The 22,500-nt window shown below is 45.6% G+C and overlaps 1 protein-coding gene across 1 annotated transcript in view; it reads right to left on the reverse strand.

Moving 5' to 3' along the window:
• Positions 1 to 331: 331 nt before the first annotated feature.
• Positions 332 to 22,500, reverse strand: part of LOC135531497 (otogelin-like) — a gene marked incomplete at its 3' end in the record, with an annotated part of 126,313 nt that continues 104,144 nt past the window's right edge. The window contains 19 exon segments of the mRNA XM_064959526.1: positions 332 to 372; positions 761 to 859; positions 1,025 to 1,126; positions 4,935 to 5,039; positions 6,029 to 6,133; positions 8,280 to 8,489; positions 9,312 to 9,500; positions 12,075 to 12,213; positions 13,398 to 13,618; positions 14,887 to 15,073; positions 16,746 to 16,835; positions 17,228 to 17,376; positions 17,691 to 17,868; positions 18,958 to 20,003; positions 20,529 to 21,133; positions 21,245 to 21,415; positions 21,658 to 22,243; positions 22,246 to 22,286; positions 22,329 to 22,500. The exon segment at positions 22,329 to 22,500 is cut by the window's right edge and continues 429 nt beyond it. Of these exon segments, the coding sequence (XP_064815598.1) occupies positions 332 to 372; positions 761 to 859; positions 1,025 to 1,126; positions 4,935 to 5,039; positions 6,029 to 6,133; positions 8,280 to 8,489; positions 9,312 to 9,500; positions 12,075 to 12,213; positions 13,398 to 13,618; positions 14,887 to 15,073; positions 16,746 to 16,835; positions 17,228 to 17,376; positions 17,691 to 17,868; positions 18,958 to 20,003; positions 20,529 to 21,133; positions 21,245 to 21,415; positions 21,658 to 22,243; positions 22,246 to 22,286; positions 22,329 to 22,500 (4,436 nt within the window).

Genomic DNA, 22,500 nt, shown 5'->3' on the forward strand with positions numbered 1-22,500 from the left:
TGCAGAGATAACACAAACACATCCATTACAGGGACAGATCCATTACAGAGATAACACAAACACATCCATTACAGAGATAACACGAACACATCCACTACAGAGATAACACAAACACATCCACTACAGAGATAACACAAACACATCCACTACAGAGATAACACAAACACATCCACTACAGAGATAACACGAACACATCCATTACAGAGATAACACAAACACATCCACTACAGAGATAACACGAACACATCCACTACAGAGATAACACGAACACATCCACTACAGAGATAACACGAACACATCCATTATCATGTGGAATCATACAGAAACCTACCAGAACACATTTTGGCTTCGACAGTTTGTCACATGCACACTCTGGGGAAAAAATAGGGAAACAAAAAAAAACATTTTCAATTTGTGTTAATTTTTTTGGGGGGGGGGGGGTGAGGCTAACAGGAGGCTGGAGGCTAACAGGTTGCAACGTGATGGAGGAGGACACACGTTCCCCCATTACGTGATGGAGGAGGACACACGTTCCCCCATTACGTGATGGAGGAGGACACACGTTCCCCCATTACGTGATGGAGGAGGACACACGTTCCCCCATTACGTGATGGAGGAGGACACACGTTCCCCCATTACGTGATGGAGGAGGACACACGTTCCACCATTACGTGATGGAGGAGGACACACGTTCCCCCATTACGTGATGGAGGAGGACACACGTTCCCCCATTACGTGATGGTGTAAGAAGCTACTTTACCGCAGGTGTGAAGGGGACAGCAGTGGTCTGGAGGGGACACGGTGACAGCAGACATCCCCAAGGGACATGACAACGCAGCACACCGGTACGGCTCACACACTGCACACACACACACAGGAATCAGAGACACTGTGAGTGAGTGTGTGTGTGGGTGTGGGTGTGTGTGTGTGTGTGTGTGTGTGTGTGTGTGTGTGTGTGTGTGTGTGTGTGTGTGTGTGTGTGTGTGTGTGTGTGTGTGTGTGTGTGTGTGTGTGTTGTACTCACCACAGTGGTAGACAGGACAGCAGAGGTCTGTACTGTTGGCGTCCACCGTCAACACCTCTCCATCTTGGCAGTTTGGGACCACCTCCAAACAGGAACCACACACTGGAGAGAGGAGACACATCAACACACTAGTGAAGGGAGACACATCAACACACTGGAGAAAGGAGACACATCAACACACTGGAGAAAGGAGACACATCAACACACTGGAGAAAGGAGACACATCAACACACTGGAGAAAGGAGACACATCAACACACTGGAGAAAGGAGACACATCAACACACTGGAGAAAGGAGACACATCAGCACACTGGAGAAAGGAGACACATCAACACACTGGAGAAAGGAGACACATCATCACACTGGAGAAAGGAGACACATCAACACACTGGAGAAAGGAGACACATCATCACACTGGAGAAAGGAGACACATCAACACACTGGAGAAAGGAGACACATCAACACACTGGAGAAAGGAGACACATCAACACACTGGAGAAAGGAGACACATCAACACACTGGAGAAAGGAGACACATCATCACACTGGAGAAAGGAGACACATCAACACACTGGAGAAAGGAGACACATAAACACACTGGAGAGAGGAGACACATCAACACACTGGAGAAAGGAGACACATAAACACACTGGAGAGAGGAGACACATCAACACACTGGTGAAAGGAGACACATCAACACACTGGTGAAAGGAGACACATCAACACACTGGTGAAAGGAGACACATCATCACACTGGAGAAAGGAGACACATCAACACACTGGAGAGAGGAGACACATCAACACACTGGAGAAAGGGCACACAACACACTGGAGAAAGGAGACACATCAACACACTGGAGAAAGGAGATATCAACACACTGGAGAAAGGAGACACATCAACACACTGGAGAAAGGAGATACATCAACACACTGGAGAAAGGAGACACATCAACACACTGGAGAAAGGAGATATCAACACACTGGAGAAAGGAGACACATCAACACACTGGAGAAAGGAGACACATCATCACACTGGAGAAAGGAGACACATCATCACACTGGAGAAAGGAGACACATCATCACACTGGAGAAAGGAGACACATCATCACACTGGAGAAAGGAGACACATCATCACACTGGAGAAAGGAGACACATCAACACACTGGAGAAAGGAGATATCAACACACTGGAGAAAGGAGACACATCAACACACTGGAGAAAGGAGACACATCAACACACTGGAGAGAGGAGACATCATCACACTGGAGAGAGGAGACACATCATCACACTGGAGAAAGGAGACACATCAACACACTGGAGACAGGAGACACATCATCACACTGGAGAAAGGAGACACCACAGCTTGACAGCAAAACACATAACTTGCCATTATACAATGTGTATAGTGGCATGATAAAGAATTAGATTCTGGTTATGTTTGTGGGATGATGCTGGTCTGTCATGGTTGTGGTTGCATTGTCATTATGTTGTTTTCATGGTTGTCGTTATATTGTGGTTATATTGCGGTCATGGTTGTGGTTATATTGCGGTCATGGTTGTGGTTATATTGTGGTCATGGTTGTGGTTATATTGTGGTCATGGTTGTGGTTATATTGTGGTTATATTGTGGTCATGGTTGTGGTTATATTGTGGTCATGGTTGTGGTTACAGTGCCTTGCGAAAGTATTCGGCCCCCTTGAACTTTGCGACCTTTTGCCACATTTCAGGCTTCAAACATAAAGATATAAAACTGTATTTTTTTGTGAAGAATCAACAACAAGTGGGACACAATCATGAAGTGGAACGACATTTATTGGATATTTCAAACTTTTTTAACAAATCAAAAACTGAAAAATTGGGCATGCAAAATTATTCAGCCCCCTTAAGTTAATACTTTGTAGCACCACCTTTTGCTGCGATTACAGCTGTAAGTCGCTTGGGGTATGTCTCTATCAGTTTTGCACATCGAGAGACTGAAATTTTTTCCCATTCCTCCTTGCAAAACAGCTCGAGCTCAGTGAGGTTGGATGGAGATCATTTGTGAACAGCAGTTTTCAGTTCTTTCCACAGATTCTCGATTGGATTCAGGTCTGGACTTTGACTTGGCCATTCTAACACCTGGATATGTTTATTTTTGAACCATTCCATTGTAGATTTTGCTTTATGTTTTGGATCATTGTCTTGTTGGAAGACAAATCTCCGTCCCAGTCTCAGGTCTTTTGCAGACTCCATCAGGTTTTCTTCCAGAATGGTCCTGTATTTGGCTCCATCCATCTTCCCATCAATTTTAACCATCTTCCCTGTCCCTGCTGAAGAAAAGCAGGCCCAAAACATGATGCTGCCACCACCATGTTTGACAGTGAGGATGGTGTGTTCAGGGTGATGAGCTGTGTTGCTTTTACGCCAAACATAACGTTTTGCATTGTTGCCAAAAAGTTAAATTTTGGTTTCATCTGACCAGAGCACCTTCTTCCACATGTTTGGTGTGTCTCCCAGGTGGCTTGTGGCAAACTTTAAACAACACTTTTTATGGATATCTTTAAGAAATGGCTTTCTTCTTGCCACTCTTCCATAAAGGCCAGATTTGTGAAATATATGACTGATTGTTGTCCTATGGACAGAGTCTCCCACCTCAGCTGTAGATCTCTGCAGTTCATCCAGAGTGATCATGGGCCTCTTGGCTGCATCTCTGATCAGTCTTCTCCTTGTATGAGCTGAAAGTTTAGAGGGACGGCCAGGTCTTGGTAGATTTGCAGTGGTCTGATACTCCTTCCATTTCAATATTATTGCTTGCACAGTGCTCCTTGGGATGTTTGAAGCTTGGGAAATCTTTTTGTATCCAAATCCGGCTTTAAACTTCTTCACAACAGTATCTCAGACCTGCCTGGTGTGTTCCTTGTTTTTCATGATGCTCTCTGCGCTTTTAACGGACCTCTGAGACTATCACAGTGCAGGTGCATTTATACGGAGACTTGATTACACACAGGTGGATTGTATTTATCATCATTAGTCATTTAGGTCAACATTGGATCATTCAGAGATCCTCACTGAACTTCTGGAGAGAGTTTGCTGCACTGAAAGTAAAGGGGCTGAATAATTTTGCACGCCCAATTTTTCAGTTTTTGATTTGATAAAAAAGTTTGAGATATCCAATAAATGTTGTTCCACTTCATGATTGTGTCCCACTTGTTGTTGATTCTTCACAAAAAAATACAGTTTTATATCTTTATGTTTGAAGCCTGAAATGTGGCAAAAGGTCGCAAAGTTCAAGGGGGCCGAATACTTTCGCAAGGCACTGTATATTGTGGTCATGGTTGTGGTGATATTGTGGTCATGGTTGTGGTGATATTGTGGTCATGGTTGTGGTTATATTGTGGTCATGGTTGTGGTTATATTGTGGTCATGGTTGTGGTTATATTGTGGTCATGGTTGTGGTTATATTGTGTCATGGTTGTGGTTATATTGTGGTCATGGTTGTGGTTATATTGTGGTTATATTGTGGTCATGGTTGTGGTTATATTGTGTCATGGTTGTGGTTATATTGTGGTCATGGTTGTGGTTATATTGTGGTCATGGTTGTGGTTATATTGCGGTCATGGTTGTGGTTATATTGTGGTCATGGTTGTGGTTATATTGTGGTCATGGTTGTGGTTATATTGTGGTCATGGTTGTGGTTATATTGTGGTCATGGTTGTGGTTATATTGTGGTCATGGTTGTGGTTATATTGTGGTCATGGTTGTGGTTATATTGTGTCATGGTTGTGGTTATATTGTGGTCATGGTTGTGGTTATATTGTGGTTATATTGTGGTCATGGTTGTGGTTATATTGTGGTCATGGTTGTGGTTATATTGTGGTCATGGTTGTGGTTATATTGTGGTCATGGTTGTGGTTATGTTGTGGTCGACTCACTACAGATGTGTGCCAGGCAGCAGCTGCCATCAGCCCTGGTGGCGATGAGGGTCTGGTCCTCTCTACAGGCTGGGACGTCTGACTCACAGCGCTCTGGGTCACACTCTGTACACAACACACACACACACACACAAAAATACACACAGAAATACACACACAGCACACATTTTAAACATATGTATCACCATGGCCGAGTATCATCATATAGCCTAGTATCACCATATAGCCTGGTATCATCATATAGCCTAGTATCACAAAATATAGCCTGGTATTATCATATAGTCTGGTATCATCATATAGAATAGTATCATCACATAGAATAGTATCACCATATAGCCTGTCAACATGATATAGAATAGTATCATCACATAGCCTGGTATCATCATATAGCCTGGTATCATCACATAGCCTGGTATCATCATATATCCTAGTATCATCATATAGCCTGGTATCATCATATAGCCTGGTATCATCATATAGCCTGTCAACATGATATAGAATAGTATCATCACATAGCCTGGTATCATCATATATCCTAGTATCATCATATAGTCTGGTATCATCATATAGTCTGGTGTCATCATATAGTCTGGTATCATCATATAGTCTGGTATCATCACATAGAATAGTATCATCATATAGCCTGGTATCATCATATAGTCTGGTATCATCATATAGCCTGGTATCATCATATATCCTAGTATCATCATATAGTCTGGTATCATCATATAGCCTGGTATCATCATATAGTCTGGTATCATCATATAGCCTGGTATCATCATATAGTCTGGTATCATCATATAGCCTGGTATCATCATATAGTCTGGTATCATCATATAGCCTGGTATCATCATATAGTCTGGTATCATCATATAGTCTGGTATCATCATATAGCCTGGAATCATCATATAGCCTGGTATCATCATATAGTATAGTGTCATCATATATCCTAGTATCATCATATAGCCTGGTATCATCATATAGCCTGGTATCATCATATAGCCTGGTATCATCATATAGCCTGTTATCATAATATAGCCTGGTATCATCATATGGCCTCGTGGTGGTTATCATACAGAAGAGAGGCCTCTCACCACAGACGTAGTCTGGACAGCAGGAGTCCTCTCTGAAGTAAGACACCAGCTTCTCTCCATACTGACACTCCGGGGGGAAGATGTCACACAGGGTCTGGTTACAAACTGGATGACAGACAGAGAGACAGAGAGACAGAGAGACAGAGAGACATACAGACAGACATACAGACAGACAGACAGACAGACAGACAGACAGACAGACAGACAGACAGACAGACAGACAGACAGACAGACAGACAGAGAGACAGACAGACAGACAGACAGACAGACAGACAGACAGACAGACAGACAGACAGACAGACAGACAGACAGACAGACAGACAGACACCATCAGATCAATACAAACCAATCACAATACATAATGGCCGCCTAAACATCGTTCCTAAATTGTTCAAGTGGAACTCAAGTTCCTGTTGACATTGAGTTGAGCTCTCAACTCTTTAAAGTTCCTTCACAATTGTTTTCAGGGTCATCAGATTCATTCTTTTTGAGTAGTGGTCCACTTGTGACAGAGTCTTACAGCAGGCTTTCATAGGACAGCAGCTGACTTTGCTAAGTTGGTTCAAGTCATTGGTGTAAAGTACTTAAGTAGAAAATACTTTAGAGTACTACTTAAGTTGTTTTGGGGGGTTATCTTTACGTTTCTTTATTATTCATATTTTTGACAACTTTTACTTGGGCGCCTGAGTGGGGGAGCAGTCTAAGGCACTGCATCTCAGTGGTAGAGGCGTCGTTACAGACACCCCGGTTTGAATCCAGGCTGTATCACAACCGGCCGTAATTGGGAGTCCCATAGGACGGCGTACAAATGACCCAGGTTTGACCCAGGTTTGACCCAGGTTTGGCCCAGGTTTGGCCCAGGTTTGACCCAGGTTTGGCCCAGGTTTGACCCAAGTTTGGCCCAGGTTTGACCCAGGTTTGACCGGGGTAGGCCGTCATTGTTAATAAGAATTTGTTCTTAACTGACTTGCCTGATTAAATAAAAAATATATACTTTCCTATGGAAAATGATGTACTCCATACATTTTCCCCGACATCCAAAAGAATACATTATATTTTGAATGCTTAGCAGGACAGAAAATGGTCCAATTCGCACACTTATCAAGGTCATCCCTACTGCCTCTGATCTGAGGGACTCACTAAACACTAATGCTTTGTTTTTAAATGATGTCTGAGGGACGGAGATGATGTCTGAGGGTCGGAGATGATGTCTGAGGGTCGGAGATGATGTCTGAGGGTCGGAGAGGATGTCTGAGGGTCGGAGATGATGTCTGAGGGTCGGAGATGATGTCTGAGGGTCGGAGATGATGTCTGAGGGTCGGAGATGATGTATGAGGGTCGGGAGGATGTCTGAGGGTCGGAGATGATGTCTGAGGGTCGGAGATGATGTCTGAGGGTCGGAGAGGATGTCTGAGATGATGTATGAGGGTCGGAGAGGATGTCTGAGGGTCGGAGATGATGTCTGAGGGTCGGAGATGATATCTGAGGGTCGGAGATGATGTATGAGGGTCGGGAGGATGTCTGAGGGTCGGAGATGATGTCTGAGGGTCGGAGATGATGTCTGAGGGTCGGAGATGATGTCTGAGGGTCGGAGATGATGTCTGAGGGTCGGAGATGATGTCTGAGGGTCGGAGATGATGTCTGAGGGTCGGAGATGATGTCTGAGGGTCGGAGATGATGTCTGAGGGTCGGAGATGATGTCTGAGGCTCGGAGATGATGTCTGAGGGGTCGGAGTGTAAACCCTGGCTATTCGTCAAATAACAAAATAAACATTCAAATTGTGCCGTCTGGTTTGCTTAATATAAGGAATTTAAATTATTCATACTTTTACTTTTACTTTCGATACTTAAGTATATTTTAGCACCTACATTTACTTTTGATATTTAAGTATATTTAAAACCAAATACTTTTAGACTTTTACTGAAGTAGTATTTTACTGGGTGACTTTTTTAAATACTATTAAGGTATCTTTACTTTTACTCAAGTATTTACAGTGCCTTGCCAAAGTATTCGGCCCCTTGAGCATTTGTGAACAGCAGTTTTCAGTTCTTTCCACAGATTCTCAATTGGATTCAGATCTGGACTTTGACTTGGCCATTCTAACACCTGGATATGTTTATTTTTGAACCATTCCATTGTAGATTTTGCTAGTATTTAAATCGAGTACATTTTCCACCACTGGTTTAAGTTGTAGGTTAAAACCTAACTTGAATTTTCCCAGTGGACTGTAGTAATGTGCTCGTATCTTACCGCAGGCTCTCTGTGGGCAGCAGGAGGTGTCGTCTGCCAGACCGATGACCACTTCCCCGGCCCTGCGGCAGAGTGGCTGAGGCACGGCAGAGCAGTTATACTCCACGGGAACGATGCTGTCGTTGTCACAGCGATACATACAGCAGCCATCTTTAGACGCCTTCCACACCTCGCCAGGAGCACGGGGTACACCCGAACTGTCCGTACAGGCTGGCAGACACACACACACACAGATAAAACATGTAAGATGTCTTCCACACCTCGCCAGGAGCACGGGGTACACCCGAACTGTCCGTACAGGCTGGCAGACACACACACACACAGATAAAACATGTACTGAAGTGTAAGATGTATTACTCAGATGTTCTTACTCAGGGTGACTTACAGTAAGTGTTTTCCACTAAAGACCAGACCGGACCAGACCAGACCAGACCAGACTAGACTAGACTAGACCAGATTAGACTAGACTAGACTAGACTAGACTAGACTAGACTAGTCCAGACCAGACCAGACCAGACCAGACCAGACCAGACCAGACTAGACTAGACTAGACTAGACTAGACTAGACTAGACTAGACTGGACTGGACCGGACCGGACCGGACCGGACCGGACCAGACCAGACCAGACTAGACTAGACTAGACCAAACCAGACTAGACCAGACCAGACTAGTCCAGACCAGACCAGACCAGACTAGACTAGACCAGACCAGACCAGACTAGACCAGACCAGACCAGACCAGACTAGACCAGACCAGACTAGACCAGACTAGACTAGACTAGACCAGACTAGACCAGACCAGACTAGACCAGACCAGACTAGTCCAGACCAGACCAGACCAGACTAGACGAGACTAGACCAGACCAGACTAGTCCAGACCAGACCAGACTAGACTAGACCAGACCAGACCAGACCAGACCAGACCAGACCAGACCAGACCAGACCACACCGGGTGTTTTGTATTATATGAATGTTGACCAGTGTTCATTTCATTGTGTGTGTGATGGCGGAGGGTTGATCAGTGAAGGCTTACCACACTTCTCAGGGGGGATGCAGAGGGCAGAGTAGGGTCGATGGAGCAGAGTGCCTTCAGGACAAACACATCCCTCTGTCAGGCCTGTACACTGCTCAGGGTCGTGGTCAAAGTCGTGGTTGGAGCAGGACTGGGCTGTACAGGTAGGCAGACAGGCCTGGTAACGCAGTCGGTCTGGACACATGAAGGCTGGGAGAGGAGAGAGGTGAGACAGACACTGTTTTAAACTGTTCATGAACATTATCAGAACCACGACAGGCGTCAGAGCTTCATTCAATATTCTTACGTCCATGATGCAGAACTTTATCTATTGCTTTACACAATGACAGTGACTGACATGGAAACATTATACTGTGAGTGTGTTGACTGACATTAAAACATTATACTGTGAGTGTGTTGACTGACATTAAAACATTATACTGTGAGTGTGTTGACTGACATTAAAACATTATACTGTGAGTGTGTTGACTGACATGGAAACATTATACTGTGAGTGTGTTGACTGACATGGAAACATTATACTGTGAGTGTGTTGACTGACAGGGAAACATTATACTGTGAGTGTGTTGACTGACATTAAAACATTATACTGTGAGTGTGTTGACTGACATTAAAACATTATACTGTGAGTGTGTTGACTGACATGGAAACATTATACTGTGAGTGTGTTGACTGACATTAAAACATTATACTGTGAGTGTGTTGACTGACATGGAAACATTATACTGTGAGTGTGTTGACTGACATTAAAACATTATACTGTGAGTGTGTTGACTGACATGGAAACATTATACTGTGAGTGTGTTGACTGACATTAAAACATTATACTGTGAGTGTGTTGACTGACAGGGAAACATTATACTGTGAGTGTGTTGACTGACATGGAAACATTAAACTGTGAGTGTGTTGACTGACATGGAAACATTATACTGTGAGTGTGTTGACTGACCTGGAAACATTATACTGTGAGTGTGTTGACTGACATGGAAACATTAAACTGTGAGTGTGTTGACTGACATGGAAACATTATACTGTGAGTGTGTTGACTGACATGGAAACATTATACTGTGAGTGTGTTGACTGACATGGAAACATTAAACTGTGAGTGTGTTGACTGACATGGAAACATTAAACTGTGAGTGTGTTGACTGACATGGAAACATTATACTGTGAGTGTGTTGACTGACATGGAAACATTATACTGTGAGTGTGTTGACTGACAGGGAAACATTATACTGTGAGTGTGTTGACTGACATGGAAACATTAAACTGTGAGTGTGTTGACTGACATTAAAACATTATACTGTGAGTGTGTTGACTGACATGGAAACATTATACTGTGAGTGTGTTGACTGACATGGAAACATTATACTGTGAGTGTGTTGACTGACATGGAAACATTATACTGTGAGTGTGTTGACTGACATTAAAACATTATACTGTGAGTGTGTTGACTGACATGGAAACATTAAACTGTGAGTGTGTTGACTGACATGGAAACATTATACTGTGAGTGTGTTGACTGACTTTAAAACATTATACTGTGAGTGTGTTGACTGACATGGAAACATTATACTGTGAGTGTGTTGACTGACATGGGAACATTATACTGTGAGTGTGTTGACTGACATGGAAACATTAAACTGTGAGTGTGTTGACTGACATTAAAACATTATACTGTGAGTGTGTTGACTGACATTAAAACATTAAACTGTGAGTGTGTTGACTGACATGGAAACATTAAACTGTGAGTGTGTTGACTGACATGGAAACATTATACTGTGAGTGTGTTGACTGACAGGGAAACATTATACTGTGAGTGTGTTGACTGACATTAAAACATTATACTGTGAGTGTGTTGACTGACATGGAAACATTATACTGTGAGTGTGTTGACTGACATGGAAACATTATACTGTGAGTGTGTTGACTGACATTAAAACATTATACTGTGAGTGTGTTGACTGACATTAAAACATTATACTGTGAGTGTGTTGACTGACATTAAAACATTATACTGTGAGTGTGTTGACTGACATAGAAACATTATAGTGTGTTGACTGATGTTAAAACATTATAGTGTATTGACTGATGTTAAAACATTATAGTGTATTGACTGATGTTAAAACATTATAGTGTATTGACTGATGTTAAAACATTATAGTGTATTGACTGACATGAAAACATTATAGTGTATTGACTGATGTTAAAACATTATAGTGTATTGACTGATGTTAAAACATTATAGTGTATTGACTGATGTTACAACATTATAGTGTATTGACTGACATGAAAACATTATAGTGTATTGACCGATGTTAAAACATTATATTGTATTGACTGATGTTATAACATTATAGTGTATTGACTGATGTTAAAACATTATAGTGTATTGACTGATGTTAAAACATTATAGTGTATTGACTGATGTTACAACATTATAGTGTATTGACTGACATGAAAACATTATAGTGTATTGACCGATGTTAAAACATTATATTGTATTGACTGATGTTATAACATTATAGTGTATTGACTGATGTTAAAACATTATAGTGTATTGACTGATGTTAAAACATTATAGTGTATTGACTGATGTTACAACATTATAGTGTATTGACTGATGTTAAAACATTATAGTGTATTGACTGATGTTACAACATTATAGTGTAATGTGTAAGGCTTCATGTGTCTGACTGTGCTGACTGTGCTTTGGGAAGCCATGTTAAACAGTCAGCGGAGCAGAATAAAGCCAGTCCTTACGACAGTAGTCTGGGCTCCTCCACTCCATGCAGACGTTGAACTTGTGACAAGATGCCACGTAGGCAGCCAGCGCGACACACGGGTTGGTGACGTACTCCGCGTCACGGACCCACACCTCACAGAACGTACTGGGAGGAACCTGCGGCACATGACAAGAAATACAACAACGTTTTCTTCAATCCTCTGTCTTCTGTCTTCAACACATCTACAGTACTGTATTGGGGTGGGAGGGTACTGTACAGAATCATCTGTCTTCAACACATCTACAGTACTGTATTGGGATGGGAGGGTACTGTACAGAATCATCTGTCTTATGTCTTCAACACATCTACAGTACTGTATTGGGGTGGGAGGGTACTGTATAGAATCATCTGTCTTCAACACATCTACAGTACTGTATTGGGATGGGAGGGTACTGTACAGTATCATCTGTCTTCAACACATCTACAGTACTGTATTGGGATGGGAGGGTACTGTACAGTATCATCTGTCTTCAACACATCTACAGTACTGTATTGGGATGGGAGGGTACTGTACAGTATCATCTGTCTTCAACACATCTACAGTACTGTATTGGGATGGGAGGGTACTGTACAGAATCATCTGTCTTATGTCTTCAACACATCTACAGTACTGTATTGGGATGGGAGGGTACTGTACAGAATCATCTGTCTTATGTCTTCAACACATCTACAGTACTGTATTGGGATGGGAGGGTACTGTACAGTATCATCTGTCTTATGTCTTCAACACATCTACAGTACTGTATTGGGGTGGGAGGGTACTGTATAGAATCATCTGTCTTATGTCTTCAACACATCTACAGTACTGTATTGGGATGGGAGGGTACTGTACAGTATCATCTGTCTTATGTCTTCAACACATCTACAGTACTGTATTGGGGTGGGAGGGTACTGTATAGAATCATCTGTCTTATGTCTTCAACACATCTACAGTACTGTATTGGGATGGGAGGGTACTGTACAGAATCATCTGTCTTCAACACATCTACAGTACTGTATTGGGATGGGAGGGTACTGTACAGAATCATCTGTCTTATGTCTTCAACACATCTACAGTACTGTATTGGGATGGGAGGGTACTGTACAGTATCATCTGTCTTATGTCTTCAACACATCTACAGTACTGTATTGGGATGGGAGGGTACTGTACAGAATCATCTGTCTTCAACACATCTACAGTACTGTATTGGGATGGGAGGGTACTGTACAGAATCATCTGTCTTCAACACATCTACAGTACTGTATTGGGATGGGAGGGTACAGTACGATGAGGGAGAGAGAGAGGAAGCAGTGAACCTACAAAAGCATGGCAGGGGCTGAAGGAGGTGTTTCGGAGCATGGTCATACACTGGGAACAGTCGCTGGTGGAACAGTTGACTTCTCTGCGCCGGCTGTGGCTGATGTAACTGGTGGTGTTGGGGACCTGCCAGCTGTCGATGAACACCGCTGGGTCCTCGCTCTCCCCGACTGTCGTCCCATTCGACAGCATCAGGTCGTTGGCCGGGTTACCATCACAGCAGCCTGGGGGAAGTAGGGAGAGACACAAAGAGAGAGAGAGACACACACAAAGAGAGAGAGAGAGAGAGAGACACAAAGAGAGAGAGAGAGAGAGAGACACACACACAAAGAGAGAGAGAGAGAGAGAGAGACAGAGAGAGAGAGAGAGAGAGAGAGAGAGTGAGAGAGAGAGAGGGGGGGGGGACAGACAAAGGGAGAGAGAGAGACACACACAGAGAGAAAGAGAGAGAGAGAGAGGTGATCGGAAGAGGGGAACAGAGGGGGAGAGGCGAGAGACAAAGAGTGAGAGAGAGCATGCGTCGGGGGCAACGTCGGGGGGCAAGGCCATGGCCAGAATGCAAGAAGGGAGGGATAGTGAGCGGGAAGCCAGAAGATGAAACAGCGTTATTATTTCAGGAATGGCACGTTCACCTACGAAACATTCACAACATCTCAGGGACCCTACTCAATATGTGGCCCTTAATCTATGGCCCCTACTCAATCTGTGGCCCCTATTCAATCTGTGACCCCTACTCAATCTGTGGCCCCTACACAATCTATGGCCCCTACTCAATCTGTGGCCCCTATTCAATCTGTGACCCCTACTCAATCTGTGGCCCCTACACAATCTATGGCCCCTACTCAATCTATGGCTCCTACTCAATCTGTGGCCCCTACTCAATCTGTGGCCCCTACTCAATCTGTGGCCCCTACTCAATCTGTGGCCCCTATTCAATCTGTGGCCCCTACTCAATCTATGGTCCCTACTCAATCTATGGCACTTACTCTATCTATGGCTCCTACTCAATCTATGGCCCCTTCTCAATCTATGGCCCCTACTCAATCTATGGCCCCTACTCAATCTATGGCCCCTTCTCAATCTATGGCCCCTACTCAACCTGAATGGCTATAGCAGGTGAGGTCCTATGGTACGTCCCAAATGGCACCCTATCCCTAGTGCACAACCTTTGACCCCATGGCCGGGGCAAAAGGAGTGGTATAAATAGGGAATAGAGTCCCACTTGGGAAGCACACTACAGCCAGCCTCCATACCACTCCACTTCAAATGGATGCCATTGTCCTGGTAAACCAAATGCCATTGTCCTGGTAAACAACATGTCATTGTCCTTGTAAACCAAATATCAGTGTCCTGGTAAGTCAGGTACCAGTGTCCTGGTAAACTAAATACTAGTGTCATGGTAAACCAAATATCAGTGTCCTGGTAAACCACATGCCAGTGTCCTGGTAAACCACATACCAATGTCCTCATAAGTTCTAACTACACAACATACCACAGAGGCCCATGGTGGGCAGTTTGCTGTTGTAGCTCTCTGTCTCGATGACCAACATGCCCGTGCTGTGGAACCACTGCAGCTTCAGGCCCGCTGGCGTACGGATCAGATACATGTTGCCGGTGTCCAGGATCTCAAAGCCAAACTTCTTGAACCTCGGCTTGGCGTACCTCGAGTTCACATACAGCTGACAGAGAGAAAAGATGTGTCAAAATCCTATATGTTGAGGGGTACTGTATTTTCTAATATAGATAGGCCTACAAATACTACTGTGTGTGTGGCAAGTTAATTAACATCTCATCACGTTTTAGGTCTAGGATGAACTCTTTCTACTTGACATTGACTTTGATTCTGTCTGTAGTCAAATTGGTGAATAAAGGGCTAGTTAGACCGAGAGAGATGGGAAAGATGAAGAAGAGATAGGAAGAGATGAAGAAGAGATAGGAAGAGATGAAGAAGAGATAGGAGGAGATGAAGAAGAGATGAAGAAGAAATTAGGAAGAGATGAAGAAGAGATTAGGAAGAGATGAGGAAGAGATGGGAAGAGATGAAGAAGAGATAGGAAGAGATGAAGAAGAGATGGGAAGAGATGAAGAAGAGATGAGGAAGAAATGAAGAAGAGATAGGAAGAGATGAAGAAGAGATGGGAAGAGATGAAGAAGAGATGGGAAGAGATGAAGAAGAGATAGGAAGAGATGAAGAAGAGATGGGAAGAGATGAAGAAGAGATGAGGAAGAAATGAAGAAGAGATAGGAAGAGATGAAGAAGAGATAGGAAGAGATGAAGAAGAGATAGGAAGAGATGAAGAAGAGATGGGAAGAGATGAAGAAGAGATGAGGAAGAAATGAAGAAGAGATGAAGAAGAGATAGGAAGAGATGACGAAGAGATAGGAAGAGATGAAGAAGAGATAGGAAGAGATGAAGAAGAGATGAAGAAGAGATGAAGAAGAGATGGGAAGAGATGAAGAAGAGATAGGAAGAGATGAAGAAGAGATGGGAAGAGATGAAGAAGAGATGAGGAAGAAATGAAGAAGAGATAGGAAGAGATGAAGAAGAGATAGGAAGAGATGAAGAAGAGATAGGAAGAGATGAAGAAGAGATGGGAAGAGATGAAGAAGAGATGAGGAAGAAATGAAGAAGAGATGAAGAAGAGATAGGAAGAGATGACGAAGAGATAGGAAGAGATGAAGAAGAGATAGGAAGAGATGAAGAAGAGATGAGGAAGAAATGAAGAAGAGATAGGAAGAGATGAAGAAGAGATGGGAAGAGATGAAGAAGAGATGAGGAAGAAATGAAGAAGAGATGAAGAAGAGATAGGAAGAGATGACGAAGAGATAGGAAGAGATGAAGAAGAGATAGGAAGAGATGAAGAAGAGATAGGAAGAGATGAAGAGGAGATGAAGAAGAGATGAAGAGGAGATGAAGAAGAGATAGGAAGAGATGAAGAAGATATGGGAAGAGATGAAGAAGAGATGGGAAGAGATGAAGAAGAGATAGGAAGAGATGAAGAAGAGATAGGAAGAGATGAAGAAGAGATAGGAAGAGATGAAGAAGAGATAGGAAGAGATGAAGAAGATATGGGAAGAGATGGGAAGAGATGAAGAAGAGATAGGAAGAGATGAAGAAGAGATAGGAAGAGATGAAGAAGAGATAGGAAGAGATGAAGAAGAGATGGGAAGAGATGAAGAAGAGATGAGGAAGAAATGAAGAAGAGATGGAGAAGAGATAGGAAGAGATAGGAAGAGATGAAGAAGAGATAGGAAGAGATGAGGAAGAGATGAAGAAGAGATAGAAAGATATGAAGAAGTGATAGGAAGAGATGAAGAAGAGATGAAGAAGAGACGAAGGAACAGACTGACCCTCCTCTGCAGTCTGTTGATGACCAGGTGGTTGGACTTGTGGGTAATGTTCAAAACCACGAGACACAGGTTGGTGAAATTCCACAGCAGCTTCGGATGGAAACAGAAAAATAAATATTAAATATACTTTTTTATTTAATTTTCAAAGGCTAAGAATCTCTAATAAAAGGGATTAAAGTCATATACAACTACTCGACATGTGAATGAATAATGATCATTTCCTGAGAATTTTACATTATATAGGGGTGTAAGACAAGGATGTCCTTTATCACCATATTTATTGATTATCGCCACTGAAATACTTTCTGCAAAGGTACTGTAGCTACAGTATAGGGCCTCACTGTGTCTGAGGCGGCCATTTTGGGGACACCGGCGTTACAGTTACCTACTGTAAATTCTATAGCTCCATGGCCTCACTTTCTCTGAGGCGGCCATTTTGGGGGCACAAGCGTTACAATGACCTAATGTACCCTCATCCTCACCGTGTCTGAGTCAGCGGGGCATTCCTGGACCACGATGCTGACGGTCTCGCTGGGCAGCTGGGTCACAATGTAGGAGGTAGCCTTGTAGATGGCCACGCTGTTACCATCAAACGTGATCACGTTCAGGTCGGGGAACACTGAGCAGCGACCTGAAGGAGACAAGACAACACCAGCAAGAAACAGGACATCATGACTGAGAAACACCTGACGGGGAGGGTGGGTGGGGGTCACTGGAGGCTGGTGGGGGGAGCAATAGGAGGACGGGCTCATTTTAATGGTTGGAGTGAAATAAATGGAAAGTTATCAAACACATCAAACATATGGAAACAACATGTTTGACTCCCTTCCTTTTTATTCCATTCCAGCCATTACAACGAGCCCATCCTCCTATAGCTCCTCCCACCAGCCTCCATTGGAGTGCGTGTCTACTACTGTGAACGTGTCGCCTAGCAGTTGTCCTCACATGGGCAGTCCCACTGCGGGCAGCACTTGTCCCCGTTGACCAGGATGGCGAAGCCGAGCAGGCCGCAGTTAGGAGGGGTGGAGTTATACAGACAGTTCTGGGACATGTTGAATCGGACCAGCTGGCCGCTCACACAGAGGAACTTGGTACACTCATCTATGATCTCTGAATAGGGAGGCTGAGACAGGGAAGAACAACAGTTACTACCTGAACAGATTGAACAACATGTGTTATAGAGTTTCCTAATTGAAAACAGGGATTAGATGAAGACATTGATGAGAGAAACCATTGATGAGAGAAACCATTGATGAGAGAAACCACGTACGAACAAGTAGCTAGAAAACTGCAGAGCGTTAGTAAATAAGGTAATAGGCTGAGACGACTGAGCCTACAGAGAGGACTGGACTTTTCAGATAGTAACAAATATTATATATATATGTATTTGTAAGTCGCTCTGGATAAGAGCGTCTGCTAAATGACTTAAATGTAAATGTAAATGTATTGATTTAACCTTTAGTTAAACGAGGCAAGTCAGAACAAATTTTTATTTACAATGACGGCCTACACCGGCCAAACCCTAACCTGGATGATGCTGGGACAATTGTGCACCGCCCTATGGGACTCCCAATCATTGCCGGTTGTGATACAGCTGGGATTTGTAACCAGGGTGTCTGTAGTGACGCCTCAAGCACTCAGATGCAGTGTTTTAGACCGCTACGCCACTCAGGAGCCCCATGGAGCCCACATTGAGCACCATGGAGCCCACATTGAGCCCAATGGAGCCTACATTGAGCGCCATTGAGCCTACATTGAGCCCCATGGAGTCTACATTGAGTCCCATTGAGCCTACATTGAGCCCCATGGAGCCTACATTGAGCCCCAGGGAGCCTACATGGAGCACCATGGATCCTACATTGAGCCCCATGGAGCCTACATTGAGCCCCATTGAGCCTACATTGAGTCCCATTGAGCCTACATTGAGCCAAATGGAGCCTACATTGAGCCAAATGGAGCCTACATTGAGCTCCATAGAGTCCATTGAGCCCCATCGAGCCTACATTGAGCCCCATGGAGCCTACATTGAGCCCCATGGATCCTACATTGAACCCCATCGAGCCCACATTGAGCCCCATGGAGCCTACATTGAGCCCCATTGAGCCTACATTGAGTCCCATTGAGCCTACATTGAGCCAAATGGAGCCTACATTGAGCCCCATTGAGCCTACATGGAGAAGAGAGGAAAGGAGAGAGGACTTGGTCTACTCACAGTACACATCCTAGTTGAGGACACTGCCATGGATGTAGTAACCTCTGCCGTAGTTCCTACACGCTCTGTCGTGGTATACGGCGATGCTACCGAAGGTGACCCGGTTGTCTCTGATGTGGTGTACGGAGACACAGGTGACGGTGATGGAGTCTTTGGTGCAGTGGTGTCTACTCCGTCCACCCTCTCTGGCTCTGGGGTGGAGGTCGAGGTGGCCGTGGGGGGCAAGGCGGGGACTGAGGGAGCTGCTGTCACATCTGGTGGGACCTTTGGCGTGACCTTTGGTGTGACCCCTGGAGTGGCTGCGACCTCTGTAGAGGTCAGCAGGTCAGGCGAAGGAGTCATTCTGGTTGTGCTCTCTGTGAATGCTGGAGTATCCCCTGTCTCTCTAGTGGTGGATGGTACTATTCCTTCTGGTGTAGTAGTGGTGGATGTGGATGGTTCTGTGGTCGTTCCTGTGGGTCCTATGGGTCCTGTGGGTCCTGTGGGGACAGCGGTAGATTCTGTGACCGTGGTCAGGCTGGGAACGGAAACAGAAGTGGATGTGGTCGTGCCAGTGGGTTCTGTGGGGACGGCGGTAGATTCTGTGGTTCTGGCAGTGGTGACTGGTTTGGTCGTGGTACGAACGGTCGTGGTTGGAACAACCTCTGAGACGGTAGCTGTGACCAGGCTCAGAGGAGCCTGGTCTACAGTTGTATCTACAGTTGCCCTAACAGTGCTCGGTCTGGCGGTGGACCTCACCGTTGTGGCAGTTCTGGACGTCGTCACGGGAACCCTGCTTGTTGTTGTTCTGCGTGTTGTTGTCATTGGTCTGTGGGTTGTCTTGGAGACCACTTTAGAAGTAGGAACCACTCTGGTAGTGACTCTCTCTGGGTGGCTAGTGGGTCTGGGGACTGACGTGGTGGAGGTGGAGGAGCTGGTTGTGGTTACTGGACCAGACCAGGAAGAAGTTGGTTCTTGTGTAGTTGTTGTGGAAGTAGTAGACAATACTTCCACCCTTCCTGTATCGGGAGGAACGCTAGTAGTCTCTGTTAGCGGTCTGATGGTCACTGGTCTGATGGCAGTGGTCACTGGGACACCAGGTACAGGTGTGATGGTGGTCGTATGGACACCAGGTAAAGGTGGGACAGTGGTCACTGGGACACCAGGTACAGGTGTGATGGTGGTCGTATGGACACCAGGTAAAGGTGGGACAGTGGTCACTGGGACACCAGGTACAGGTGTGATGGTGGTCGTATGGACACCAGGTAAAGGTGGGACAGTGGTCACTGGGACACCAGGTAAAGGTGGGACGGTGGTCGTATGGACACCAGGTACAGGTGTGATGGTGGTCGTATAGACACCAGGTAAAGGTGGGACAGTGGTCACTGGGACACCAAGTAAAGGTGGGACAGTGGTCACTGGGACACCAGGTACAGGTGTGATGGTGGTCGTATGGACACCAGGTAAAGGTGGGACAGTGGTCACTGGGACACCAGGTAAAGGTGGGACAGTGGTCACTGGGACACCAGGTACAGGTGTGATGGTGGTCGTATGGACACCAGGTAAAGGTGGGACAGTGGTCACTGGGACACCAGGTAAAGGTGTGATGGTGGTCGTATGGACACCAGGTACAGGTGGGACAGTTGTCGTGGGGACCGTTGTGGTGAGAGATAATGCTGGTTCCCCAGGTACACCAGGCACGGCCGGGTGTTCGGGTGTCGCAGGAGGTCTCTCCGTCCTGGAGGTTGAAACTGCGCCGGTTGAAGTCTCGGGCGGAGCTGTGGTGGTTTTGGCGGTGGTCGTCATGGTAACTGAGGTTGTGGTGGTGAGGCCTGGCGCTGTAGATGAAGCAACGTGGTGAAGTGCGTCAGTGGTGGTAGTGGAGAAGACTTGGTGTGGAGAGACGTCTACTTCTGTGCTGACCGCAGGTTTCACTGGGACCTCAGGTGTGGTCACCCTCTCTGTGCTAGAGACAGGGCTAGAAGGAGTGGTGGAGGTTTCGCTGTGGGGGGGCCTCCAAGGCTTTGTGGTCTTCAGTGTGGTGGGGGGCTGGGTCGTTACGGTCCCTACAGCCACTGGTGGACCTGGCACAGTCGTGGTGGTCTCTGTGTGTGACACCGGTGATACAGGTAACGTGGTTGTGGTTGGGACCACTGCCTCTGTTGTGGTCGAGATGGAAGGAGAGGTAAAGGTGGTCGTGGTGGTCTCTGTGTGTGACACCAGTGATACAGGTAATGTGGTTGTGGTTGGGACCACTGCCTCTGTTGTGGTCGAGATGGAAGGAGAGGTGAAGGTGATCTTGGGGGACTCTGTGGTCGTTACCAGAAGGTCTGGAGGTTTGGTGGTCGTGCTGGAGATTTCCATTGTGATGGGTTGAGTTGTTGTGGTCCGTACGGTCGGGGGACCGGTAGTAGTGGTCAGTCTCAGTCCACAGCTTCGGTCGGGTGTGCGGTTGTGGTTGTGTGTTCTGTGGTTCTCTCTGTGGTTGGAACAACGCCAGACCAAGAGGTCCTTTCAGTGTAGGCCGTGGGTGTTGTTGTCAGTTGAGATGTTGTTACCATGTCTATGACAATCACAGGTGTGACTACAGCCGGTGTCATAGTTATACGGGCTGTTGCAAAGGGTTCCGCTGTTGCCATTGAGACAGGTGATCTCGTCGTTTTCTTGGTTGTCGCCGGCTGTTCTGAGGTAGGACCGGTTGATATTGTTGTTGTTGTTGGCAGCATGGGAACAGCGGTGGTAGTCGGTAGCTCAGGAACTGGAGTTGTGGATGTCCTTAGCTCTGTCGGGGAGGTGTGAACGGTCTTCTCTGTGGTTGCCGTGAAAACAAGTGGTGGTGTTGTCTTCGGGCGTGTGGACGGTGTAGTGCTGAGAGTAGTGAAAGGGGTGACTAGTGAGGTTGATACTGTGCTGTGTTTTGAAGTGGGTTCTGGAGGTGGTGGTATTGTTGTTGTTTCGGTGTGAACGGTGGAGGTCGGTGAGAGAGAGGGTACTGTAGTATCGGCTGTAGTCGATACACCAGGAGAGAGGACTTTGATTGTTGATGGCTCGGTTGTCTCCACAGTTACAGGCTTTGTGCTTGTCTCTGTGGGTGCACCAAGGGTGGTTATAGAAGCTGTAGACCTGGTTGTAGTCCTAGTTGTAGTCCAAGCTGTGTCCCTGGGTGTCTCTGAGACTGTGGTTGGACGTGGACTAGAGGTGGTTGAGACTGGAGTCACTGTGTCTCCTGGACGTGTGGTGGCCTTGGTGGTCACACTGGTGGGGGTGACTGGTACTGCAGGCAGGGCGCTGGTCTGAGGAGGCCCACGGTGGAGCTTATCCAGGGGCCCATGGTAGTGGATGGAGGAGGGCTGGTGAATGTGGTGTCTGTAGGCCCTGGGTGTAGAGAGGGCCTGGTGGTGGAGGACGTGAGCCAGAACAGAGCTGTGATAGAGAAGGGGACCTGGCTGGTCCTCTCTGTGCTGGGGCCTAGGGGGCTGGGTGTGGAACTGGGGGCCCTGGTCGTCCTCTCTGTACTGCCTTCTGTAGTGGAGGGTAAGGATGGAGATGTCTTCACTGTAGATT

This window comes from Oncorhynchus masou, unplaced genomic scaffold, assembly GCF_036934945.1.
Source record: "Oncorhynchus masou masou isolate Uvic2021 unplaced genomic scaffold, UVic_Omas_1.1 unplaced_scaffold_1604, whole genome shotgun sequence".
NCBI lineage: Eukaryota > Metazoa > Chordata > Actinopteri > Salmoniformes > Salmonidae > Oncorhynchus > Oncorhynchus masou.